The 12,629-nt window shown below is 37.8% G+C and overlaps 2 protein-coding genes across 3 annotated transcripts; both read right to left on the bottom strand.

Annotated features, from left to right (window-relative positions):
* Positions 1-524: 524 nt before the first annotated feature.
* LOC147859015 (putative glucan 1,3-beta-glucosidase A) lies at positions 525-4,117 on the bottom strand. Its single transcript, XM_087326153.1, has 7 exons — positions 3,856-4,117; positions 2,901-3,020; positions 2,520-2,702; positions 2,044-2,384; positions 1,781-1,951; positions 1,095-1,444; positions 525-947 (listed from the first exon to the last, which is right to left on the bottom strand). Exons 1-7 carry the CDS (start codon positions 4,069-4,071, stop codon positions 736-738), a joined length of 1,593 nt encoding a protein of 530 aa, XP_087182279.1. The 5' UTR covers positions 4,072-4,117; the 3' UTR covers positions 525-735.
* A 3,747-nt stretch (positions 4,118-7,864) lies between these two features.
* LOC147859016 (FAD-dependent oxidoreductase family protein) lies at positions 7,865-11,680 on the bottom strand. Of its 2 annotated transcripts, XM_087326085.1 has the most exons (4): positions 11,287-11,679; positions 10,672-10,953; positions 8,555-8,997; positions 7,865-8,390 (listed from the first exon to the last, which is right to left on the bottom strand). In XM_087326085.1, exons 1-4 carry the CDS (start codon positions 11,635-11,637, stop codon positions 8,120-8,122), a joined length of 1,347 nt encoding a protein of 448 aa, XP_087182211.1. In that variant the 5' UTR covers positions 11,638-11,679; the 3' UTR covers positions 7,865-8,119. The 2 variants fall into 2 exon arrangements, with proteins under 2 accessions (XP_087182211.1, XP_087182212.1); XM_087326086.1 differs by lacking the exon at positions 10,672-10,953 and having other exon boundaries at positions 11,287-11,680.
* Between the last annotated feature and the right edge of the window lie 949 nt (positions 11,681-12,629).

Raw genomic sequence — 12,629 nt, forward strand, 5'->3', positions numbered from 1 at the left:
CACACCTAAAAAGGTGAATGTAGAAATTGCACAAATACTTTACCAATAGCCATCTTAAGAACCCTTTCTATGTGTATTCATATTTTATCCACTTTAGCTTAAGTTAATAATGGAGAGTACCATACTCTATTGTGTTGTTATGTGCCTTTCACTCATGAACCCAAGATATTATGTGTCATAATTGTTGTGTTCAATCCTTGATAACGTATGCATAGGCACATATGTTTGTCATTCAGGAGTGTTTACAAAATCCTTGCCAAAGATATAGACTATTTTGAAGATTTACATTCGCTATAAGAATAGGCAACATATGACGCCCATAAAAAGTATTATTCCCTCTTAATATATATAATATAACAAACCAATTTGCGATGATAAGGTGTTTCTTGTTTTGTATATTTCCAATGTCAACAACATGGTTGTGAGTTACCATGGTTGTAAAGATACATCTATTAACACGGTTTTCTTCTTGTTTTCAATGAAATTAGGGATTCTATTGTGCATTATCTACAATTGGATACACATTCAACAAACAATGATATGTCATTTAATATTATTTGTCATGATACATGCAAATTCATTCCATTATAATACAATTATTAATTTTTTATTTTGATAATGATGTGATGGATGGGCAGACTACCATGGAGGAATGCAAAAGGACGATGAATTTCAAATCAAAGGTTTTAGTTTTCATTGTAGTTATATTGCAGAATAAGCCATCATCAAGTGCTCTCAAGGATTCCAACCATTATTTGGCTTAAGGATATATTCTTCGTCATAACTTCTATGGAAATCCCAATGTTTGTAATCACTTCCCTCAATCTTGTAGTTCCAATAAGACCATCCAGCAGTTGCTTCTCCATAAACTTTCAATTGAGCTTGCCCGAATGCTTGGTAGTCAGATTGAGTAGCCTCTCGAAACTTCCATTCATTTGTCCATTCTCCTATTAAAATAACACAAACGATAAAGCTATTGACTTTGGTCCCTCAAAGAGTGTGTATATATATATGTATCTAGCAACAATATATACATACATATTATATTATATTTACATATACACTATATGTATGTAAGCCACAGATAGACATACCAACAAATGTCAAGAGTCCATTGCCATTCTGATTCAAGTTCTCAATCTCGTTTCGTCTATCATTGTTGATGTAGTCTATGTTCTTTTGCACATTAAATTTGGGGAAGTCTGATCCAAACACATTGTAATAGTGAAGATCAAGGATAGCATTCTGGAATTCGTTCCCTAGGTCTACAAATTCGTTCGCATCCGCTCCCAAACGTTGGCAAAGCACAACGTAAGCGTCACTATATTTGCGTACTCTATTATATCCAAGTCTATAGTAACTCTTGAGGGTAGGAAGGGGAACAAAACGTGCTACGGGCTCATTGAGTAGCTCAATGCCATACAGACCACTCCTTTTACCATACCTGGCAAAAGCAAATGCATTAAACTTCATGGAAATTCTTGCATTGATTCTCGGTAACCCATTCACTTAATTGTTGTACAAATGAAAATCATGGTTTTACAGTTCATGCATTGATACTTTATAACCCATTCCTTTAAGAAACAATTTTGTCCATGTAGCAATATGGGAAAAAACACACACAGCCAAGTTGGTTATTTCAAAGAATACTACTAAGTTTTTAAAAAATGACAAGGATTCTCCGAGATAGTCATATAATTTGTTCTGCATAGGGATACATATATGCTGGTAACTTTAATACGACAAAGATACATAATAATGTGTGGAATAGAAAACCGACCTCAATGCTAAAAATTCAATTGCATTAAGAGAGAGATCGATGTAGCTCGTTCCATCAGGATCACTGCCTGAGGCCCATTCCGCAACACCATCAATCGTAGCACTGTGGGCTTCACCATTTTGTGACCCAGGCACCGCATGCAGGTCTACCATGATCTTAATGTTGTGCCTCCTATAGAAGTTCACCAAAAGACATTTTCACAATCCGTAATCCGAGCTGCATAGTTCCACACACCAATTGAGTTCATTACAATTTTCACTTACTCAGCCCAATCGAATGCATTGTCTAATACTTGAAGCGATCCCGAGACAAAAGGCTTGGGGGGATTGGGGTCACTTGCAATCCAATATCCGACAGGAATACGGACCATGTTTATGCCAATACTATTCAAGTACGCAAAATCTGATTCCGTAATAAAAGATTCCCAATGCTCCTTGAAAACCCTAGGGGCCACCTCAGGTCCCCACCCATTGGCTAGTTGATATTCTCCATGATAAGGAGATGTGTTATTGATAATCATCTCAAATGTTGCCGCATTGTCATCCCATCCGAATTCACCCGACGATGATACAAAATCAGCCGTAAGTTGAGTCATATCTTTTGCCTGAGAAATTTCCGGAACGAATTGATTGTATCATTCATAAAAAAATTCCGATTCTGAATGCAAATTGGGATTTTATAGATAGGATTTGAGCCACTGAAGAAGGATACAAATATTACATTATATGACAATTCTGACCTGCAGATAGTTTCCATTAGAAGCTTGAATATGCACCCTGTTGTAGTTTCTTGTGAAAGTGAATCTCTCGTTTTCTAGTGGTATTGATGCAGTTGCTGTGACATCTCCATTCGAAGGAGAGACAGTCAGAAACTTATTGTTGAATACCCGGAGGCTGTAGACACCAGCCGAATCCCGCCATATCTATTTGAAAACCAGAACAGAACCAAATTGCAAACTCAAGTCAGGGCTCACAAAATAAGATAAAAGACAAAGTCATCATAAACAAAAATGACAACAATCATCACAAAAAAAGAGGAGAATCATCGTAAAGAAGTGAAGAAGACAATACCAAATTACAAAAAGAGAGAGATAAATCATCATAAAGGAGTTGATTCATACCTTGAATGTTTCCCAACCGGATGGATCCATGCGGTTCACAACCAGTTTCCCCCCTCCTCCACCTTCTGCTGTCACATATGTTTGGAGTGTGATGGATTTTAATTGTATTTGGGATCCATCCTTTGAGCGTGTGAAAAAAAACACACATCCACATTCAAATAAAATAAAATAAAATAAGTCCACATAAACCAGAAAATTACAATATCATAATGATGCAAAAAGAAAACTCATCTTATAAGAAGAAACACTTGTAAGCATGTTTCTAAATGTAACAAAATTGAAGAAATCCAAACTCTGAAGTGTGATTTGCCAGATGAGGACTTGCAAGAAGAAACCCTAATGCTACTGAAACATGAAATTAAGAGAAGAAACTGTGAAAACATAAAGTGGGCTTCTTATCGGAAACCCCAAACTCGAAAAATGATGGTAAGGAGTTGGAACACTAAAACTTGTAATGAAATCTTAAGGCAAAATGTAGAGCCCAAACTCTAAAATAAAGACGATCGACACACTACAGGAAAAAACTGAAAATTATATAATGTAGAAGAGAGCCTAGCCCAAAAAATGATAATCAGGCCTTGAAACCATAAACCTAGAATTAACTTTTAGTGAATAAACTAGTAGAAACTTTAAACATATAATGATATCGCAATGCAAGAAGAAAGCCGACGCAAGGAAGAAACCATGAATATCCAAGTTCTATTATGGAAATCAAAAAACATAAAATGAGCTTCTAATATGGAAACCTGACACCAAAGAAACAAAGAGCTAGAACCCTAATCCTAATCCTAATAGAGCAGTCTTGAAGACTTAGAAGAAAGAATCCTAAAAACATAAAATAGAGCATGGGTGGGGAGAAACCCTAAATAAAAACACACAATAATGAGCTTTTAAGAGGCGAGCCTCTAACCGGGCAATAAAAAAAAAGAAAGCGACGAGGGTAAAAAGGACTTACGAGAAGGTCAGGTTCAGGTATGCCATCCCAGAGGGAGGGTCTCATCCATTTCTCGATGACAAGCCATCCTCCGAGGTTCACACCTGCCACTTTCTGGGCGCTTGCAGCTACAACCTTACTTCTGTCCACTGAGCAACAGACAACAATAGCCAAGCAGAAGAGGGACAAGAAGAAGGAGGTGGAGCGAAGGGATGGGGAGTTGTTGACTGTAACCATAATTTCTGCTACAAAAGCAGAAAGGAAGAGCAGGCTTATAGAGATATCACAGTCAACAAGTGAGTCAAGCAGCAGAGATAGAGATAGACATAGAGAGGATATGGTGTCTGTCTTGTGTGTGTGTATCAGTTAGTTAGTTAGTTAATTGTTGGTCTGTCTCTTGGTGTCTGAAATGTATGTGTTGGGGGGGGTTAATTTATATGTATATGTATGTATATGAAGGTGGGGGGGGCGGGGGAGGGTCGCCGATGTCTGCCCACCCGTCCATCCGATTGCTTTCGTTTTCTTTCTCCACATGAAGGAGCGAAGGAAGGTCAGTCAAACGGGGTCTCTTCCTTTCAACGCCCATCCTTTTCAACCTAATTTATATGTATATGTATATGAAGGTGTGGGGGCGGGGGAGAGGGGGAGGGTCGCAGATGTTTGCCCACCCGTTCATCTGATTGCTTTCGTTTTCTTTCTCCACATGAAGGAGCGAAGGAAGGTCAGTCAAACGGGGTCTCTTCCTTTCAACGCCCATCCTTTTCAACCCCCTCATGATTGTGGTGTTTCCATTTCTTCTTTTTCTTTCCTCCATTGTGGTGTTAAATCCAATCCAAGACTTTTGCGTCCCTTTCAAAGTCTCTCTCTCTCTTTTTGGTAAAAGCACACAATTATATTAATTGTATGTAAAATCTACTTACTTACAACACTTCTTAGTCTCCTCTACCTACCTACCTACCTACCTATCCTATATAGGGAGAGGGACATCCTGTAATGCCATTAGAAAACCTGAATATGCGTTTCAGGATATGATCCCCACATGCTCTAACATCTAGAAATTCCACATAAGAATACCTTTCAACTTCTTCATATAAGAATCTCTCTCTCTCTCTCTTGGTAAAAGCACACAATTATATTAATTGTGTAAAATCCACTTAGTTACAACACTTCTTAGTCTCCTCTACCTATCATATGCCTATGTAGGGAGAGGGACATTCTATAATGTTATTAAAAAACCTAAATATACATTTGAGGAAATGATCGCTACGTGCTCTAACATCCAAAAATTCCACATGAGAATACCTTTCAGCTTCTTTATATAGGCTTTCACCCCATGTCTATTATCTCTCTCTATCTCTCTCTCTCTCTCTCTCAAGATGTGGCTTGTTGCCTCTTCTTCCTCCACTTCCTCTCCTCTAGAAAACTGGAGCGAGACTCTCTCCGTCTCTCTCTCTCTTGTCACTATTTGCTTTCACATGTATTACGTGAAATGTAATATTTTTGGTTTCATAGGTCATATTTGATTGTTGAAGACAATAATAGAATCTATCTATATATCTATCTCTCAAGAGGTGGGGGGTCATATTTCACTTCTCATTATTTGCACTACCTACCAATTTGTTGTTTTTATGGAGGAGCTGCTTAGGAACATACCTTTCTCTTTTTTTCACTAGTCACGTCTAAGCTTCCTTTCTATTATGCCATGCATGAAATAATAGGGCATTTATGATAAATTGTCACAAATTCAAAACTCTAGTCTTGAATTCACAAGATAAAATAAATGCTTTCCACGTGGAATTCTTGACCGAAAGGCTATAAAAGTTAAGAATACGGACCTTTTCCTTGCAATGAGCATAATAGCATCTTGCCCGTTTTCGTAATCTTAAACCCATAAACTTCATATTCCTCAACGTATCATCCCATTTACACTTTTTTTTAAAAATTACAATTTCTCTACCAAAAATGCTTCATGATTGAACAATGAATTAGGTGACACATTGCGAGTATGAAGTCAAGTCATTTTTAAGTCCAACACTCATCAGTTGTGTGATTTTAAGAAGGCACATGTCATAATAATAGTTTTCTCCATGTCTTGCTTTAGCCATATTGATTTGACAATATCCATCTAAGAAACTATGCATTTCTTCTTGTGCAACTTCAAATGGACTGCCTAGCAAGGCTAAATAAAGAGGATAAGTTATTTTGTTGTTGCAATTTGTTTCCTATAATCTAGATTCCTTTTCGTATTTTAGCAATTTAAATTACGATGTTTACGTGAATAATTTTCCTGCATGAAGTCAATTTCATACGTGAATAATTTTGTGATCATTTCCCACTTTGTTGCCCAACTAGGACCAACTTATTTAATAACAATAAACCTGGGAATTTAATACCAAGATGTTTGAAGCTTAGCACTTGTATTGGTTCTCCCTTTTATGTGGGGTTGGAATTTGGGATAGTTTCTTTGTTGCATTGCCTTTCACTTTTCCAAAATAAAAGTTTTGCCTTTATTGCCGTCCTTTTTTTGGTTCGTATTAATAGTTATTTGATATTGATACCATCCAGTTTTGGCAAAATGTTTCCACTACACCAAGTAATTGTTGCATGGCATCCACATTAAATGAGGGTAATACATAATTATTGGCAAATATGACAATAAATATAATCTCATGCATGGGCTTGGGAACATCTAATTCTTTTCCTTTTGCAACTTGATGTACTATTTCTTCTAGTTTATTAAGACAAAAACCAAAGATTGGGGGACTAAATGAATACCTTTTCTTGATCCCCCACAATCATCAAGCACTTCAAGAAATCGTGATCTATTTTCGATTGGCGTCAATCTTGCTCATACAATTGAAAAGCGACTGAATTGTTGCTTCCATCAACGGATTGGTAACACACCGTGTTTTGCATGTTTGAGAAATCTTGAAAATGCTTGTTCTTCTTCAAGTGTTTTTGGTGCTTATTTACACCAAATATATAGCAAAATGTTTCCTTGTTGATTCTAAGGCAATTAATTTCATATTGTCACACTAAGCATGTATAGATTGTTCATAGCTATTTTTATAAATAGAAGTTAGAACCATATGAAGGTCATCAAAAATAATATATATTTTGATGTTTTTAGTCCCCTAGTAAATTAGGCTTAGATTCTTGTGAACTGTTCACACACTAACCTACTTGTATTCTTAAACATGCACCAACTTCCCTAATTGGATTGTTAGTTTGGCAAATTCATTTAAATTTGAAACATAAAAAATAGATACATGCCATTCTAGATCTACACACCTAGAATTTCCTTTTTCGTATGCGAGCACTTGTACATCAAAGACCCTGAGATGATTGTGGAACCAAAGGTTTTATTACTTGCAAAACGTTTTTTATTGGTCTCGATAATATCCATAATGCAAGCTTCAGTGCTACTTTGATGTTCATGTATGGAACTACAAGCTGAACACCGATTGCATGCAGAATGTCCTTTGTGGTCAATGAACAGCCATAGAGTTTGATGTACTCAATTCAGGTTCTTGGGAATATTACACATGAACTACCGGCCCATCAAAATAGATAGGATTAAGACGTTATTCCCACATTCTCTATCACAAGTAACAATACATTATCACTACTTTTAATGGACGCCCCATGACAAGGGTTATTTACGAACATTGGAGGAACCAATAGGTTTTTGGACAGGAATCATGTAAAAGAAGCCATTGGTATATCACCTTGCGCTTTGGGCATATAGTTGTCCTCATTGCCTAATTCAAAAAATCAGCTTCAATCACTCTTCCACCTCATCGTAGGTTGTGACATTGTGTCTCAAAAAACTAGAATTATCTAATTTGATTGTGATTGGGAAATACGCAGTGGTGAATGTCCAGCATTGCAAACGACATACCTCCATATACATAAAAACAGTGATTACTTGTAGACCATGCCCATGTTTAGTAGCATGGAACCAAACAAAGTCTGATTCTTTTCAGCATTTCATATGTTCCCTCGTCAATATTTATTTATTACTGCAATATTGATCAAGAAACTCGTCTTCTTGTTATTGTAACTCATAATCAAGATGGGAAGCGGAGTGACACTGTGTCCTTGCCTATTTCCATTTTCTTTGCATGCATGACATTTCCACATATTTAGAACCCCGGTGATGTGTTCCATCTGACCGAACAATACCTCTGATTCAAAATCTACACCGTTTCTCACGAAACTACATTTGGTCGAGATTTGCAAGATTATTTTGAAGAGGTTGTGTGAACAAGTATCATCTCGTTCTTCATGATGCAACAGCAATGACCTTATCAGCTATTGCCAGAGAAGCTGTAAGGCCTGGTGACTCGATGCCAAAAAGATTCACCAAGCCAGGAATGGAATGATCTTTTTCAGTCTGAATAAGAAAATCTGCAGATGGATCCCCAGGGCCTGAGATTTTGGGCCGTATACCAGCATAGTCAGCCTTCAGCATCCCGTCCTCCAGTGAAGGATAATACTTGCGGATTTCTGGATAGAACCGTTCAGCTCTTTGGGGATCCACTCTGTAATCATACCTGCACCCACACACATTGTCATCAGCATTCAACATGGATCATGTTATGTTGATTGTAGTTCCTGTTTATAAATAGAAATGGTATGCATCTGTAGCCACCTAACCTGGGAAGGCCGTTTTCTTACAATAACTGAGAAAGAGAGGGAGAGAAAAGAAGAGTCTTACTCAAGATTATAGGCTTTTGCTGTGTCAGCTGTGTCAAGCCACTCCACATCTGGACCAAATCTGACTTGCCCACCAAGATCCAATGTCACATGTACACCGAGGCCACCTTCTTCTGGTATAGGATAGATCAAGTGAGAAAAAGGGGGTCTATCCACTCCAGTAAGGCTAAAATAACAACCACGAGCAAAGAAACTAGGTGGGAGTGCATTTAAAGGGAACCCATTCAATGATCTCGCGAGCAGAATTGCATTTAAACCAGCTGCATTAACAACAGTCTTGGCACATAGTACTATCTTGGAAGCATCATCCCGTTGATGAGATACATCTTTAGATCTGAGAGCCTCGGTATCACAAACATATAATTCTATGCCATCAGCACTAACATTTCCATGGGTAACTGATGAGTTGAGAGCGAATGTAGCACCATGCACCTCTGCGTCTGCCTGATTCAATAAATGCACAAATCAAATTAAAAATAGCTTATGAGATTTCAGAAAAGATCAAAATCAGGTATGAGATTTACCCTATTTGCAAAACCTTGCTACCTTATTAGTACAATCCATCAATTATGAATTGCTTACATCTGGGACCACCATGACTAAATGAACCCAGTTACGACATGAGGTAGCATAGATAACTATAAATGGCATGTCCAACAGAACCCATTGATTTCATGAGACCAGTGAATTACATGAAGTATAGCACTCAATCTACAACGAGTGACAATTCATGCAACCATGCTTTACATTGTCTTTCTTCCATATTGCACTTGACTAAAAATAAGCCTTGGAAGATTTGAATGTATAACAATATTAACAGATGTCGTATATGACAGCAGTCAATTTTCAGAAAATATCTATATCATATGATCCTCAATCATTTCAAGCTCAAATAAAGCTAGAACTATTTCATTGTCTGTCAGATGTATCATCAGATTGGACTTTTCTAGCATCAATCGTCCACCTAATGCTGCTGCGTATAGACGAAGTCTGCTACCTCATTCACACATGGTATATGGTAGCATTCAGTTTTCAACAAATATGTGTCATACGATCCTCGTTAATTTCAGTCTCAAATACCGCTAGACTTATTTCAATGTCTCTCAAAAGTAACACCAGATTGGACTTTTTTAGAGTCAATTATCCACTTAATGCTGCCTAACGAAGCAGCCTGCCACCTCATTTGCAGGAAAAAAGTCCCCCAGTTAAATCATGCATACATAGCAAAGCTGTCTTCGATTGATATTACAAGTATGACTTCCGTATCAGTGTTTTCTATCTATTATATTCTTTGAAGCTTTATCCAAACATCAACCCTACTTTAATTAAATGATGCCCTTATTGCATTATTTCTCCAGCAAATCTCAAGAGTACCTCATCCTAGAATCCCAATGAAGGTTGACAACACTGCTGAGAACATCGGCTGATCCTTAGATCTAGCAGCGTAACACTTCTCCTTGGTGTTGACTGCTCAGCTCTAGCCCTTGTAAGTGTTTTTGATTGGCATCAACTAAGGGATATTTGAGACTCTTGGACCCTATCCTGATTTCCACATTGAACAAGCCTTTTGGTTGTGTCTTGGCCATTGTTTTCTTCTTTAATAATGTTAGTGGGAAATTCTCTGTGCTAGTTGTCTACCCTTAGAAATTAGGTGGAATCTCTTTACTATGTATAGCTTGAACGTTATCACACAAAGAGTTATCCAGTGCATCATTAGTATCCCAAATTGAACATTCACAGAGTCTCCAACTATTTCTTCGTGCTTCTATGTTTACAAGTATGTTGTTGCCTCTGTATAGTCACCTATTGATTCTCCATTCTGACGCGCACTTCAGAAAAAAGGGGGGTGTTTACAGTATACATACATGTATTTTCTTTGAGGTTTTCTATAGTCACTATATATACATACAGATAGAAATATATTATCCAGCATACCACACACACACTATATATATATATATATATATTATCAAGCAAAGATGTCGTATTCTCAATGTAAACATATTGTGCTGATCTAGCTACCCTACTCAAGGAATGCAAAGAAAACATCCGCATGTAAAACAAACCTAATGACACCTCAAACGCAGCTTACATGAATAGCAGCAAGTAAGTAAGTACCCGTAGAGACTGCATAAAGGAGTGACTATCAATTATTCCTGTAGATGGAGACAAGATTGCTTTGACACACTTTATATTAGGCTCCAGTTCCGATACCTCCTCTTTGCTCAGAGAGCGTAGATCGTCAACACCATTAGCTCGTCCTCGAGAGAGTATGGACTCAAGAGCAGGGATTTGGCGAGCATCAGTGGCAACGATGAGTTTGCCAAGCTGCTTGAAAGGAATCTCATGCTCCCGGCAATAGGAATAGAGCGCCTTTCTACCTTCAACACACAGCAGGGCCTAAAAGCACACAGCATTTGGTAGACATAGAGCATGGTGTAGTACATAAATTACAGACATGCAACCCCATATGCAATACATACATTAAAAGCAATGGATAAATGGAACAGGGAATGTGCATACATGCATATGTTTTTTTTGCTTGAGAAGCTCGCATATTGCATTCAAAGAAGATTTTCATATACATACAATATCGAGAATACATGTAATTTGATTACATACAGTACAATACAACAAGATGCGATACATTGCACTAGACTACATACATAGGTTCTTCTTCTCTGTTTGCTGAGAAGAGAGCGTTTGGCAGACCTATAGTTTGAATGAGCATACCTTAAGGGAGGGCTGAGGATAGTAGATGCCAGCGTGGATGACCTCACTGTTGCGAGAGCTGGTTCCCGTGGCTATGTCGGAGGCAGCCTCTAACACCAATACCTCTCTTCTTCTTCTTTCTCTTCTTCCCATTCCACTCTGCGTAGGCATGGGCATGGGCATGGGCATGGGCATGGGCATGGACAAGGCTCTGGCTACAGCCAAGCCAAGCACACCAGCACCCACCACAACACAATCCACCTTCTCTCTGGGGATACTACTACTGCTACTAAAACTACTGTGGACTCCTCCACTTCTCCATCGCCATGCCTCCTGCCGTCTTCGGCTCCACGGCCTTCTCGCCCACATCATCCTAGTGTTTTCTGATTTCCTTTGTGCTGCATCATCATTGACTTAAGAATGTCAAGCACCATTTTTGGAAAAAAAGAAGAAGAATGTCAAGCACCACATACATACATACATACATACATACATATGCATACATCTGATAGATGGATGGATGGATAGATGAACCGAACCAAACCGTGAAACCGTGGCTTAACGAACGGTTCGGTTCGGTTCTTCTTCTTCTTCTTTTTAAATTTAAAAATTTGTTTTTAAACAATCTCTTTATTTTTAGACCTTATTCTCACATTTTAGGAACATCTTAAAAAATTTACAATTTTAAAATAATGAAATATTATTAATTTTAATAAATTTTAAAATTTGACCTATGTTGAAAACCAAAACCGAAACCGAACCACAAAACCGCGATTTTTATGGTTTAACGGTTTGAAAAAAGTTTAACGGTTTCGTGGTTTCGTTCAGGTTTCAAAAAATTTAAACGGTTCGGTTTGGACCCTCTCGAACCGAACCGAACCGAACAGTTGCCGATTGTTACCCGGGATGCCATGATACAATATGAAACGACCCTCTCGAATTGGTGGCGTTCATGTTTTCAGCCTTTGACTCTACCGATCGATCACTTTGAGCAGCGGTCAAAAGCCTGTTGCAATGTTGTTGATACAATATCAACTTGATGTGTGTTAGACCCACATTGATAGAAAAGAGGAATCATATGGTAAGATTTGAATCTTATTCTAAGTAACCCATATACCTCTATATCAAATCATGCCAATCAACCCATTGTTAAACCCCATATGATTGAGCTAGATGTGTAATAACAATTTGTATGCGTCAAGAAAATGAAAAGATCTCTTAGGCCTAGCATCAACTATATCTCCCACCTATTTTACCCCCAAATAAAACAAGCAATTAAACTAGGAGCACAATTTATCCTTTCCATGCCAACATAATAATCATGAAGAGACAAGTAACTCCTTTTGCAGCAAGGAATTACAATG

The sequence above is a fragment of the Azolla caroliniana genome, unplaced genomic scaffold, assembly GCF_043228905.1.
Source record: "Azolla caroliniana isolate FFs.n. ecotype wild unplaced genomic scaffold, voAzoCaro1.0.p SCAF_10, whole genome shotgun sequence".
Lineage (NCBI taxonomy): Eukaryota > Viridiplantae > Streptophyta > Polypodiopsida > Salviniales > Salviniaceae > Azolla > Azolla caroliniana.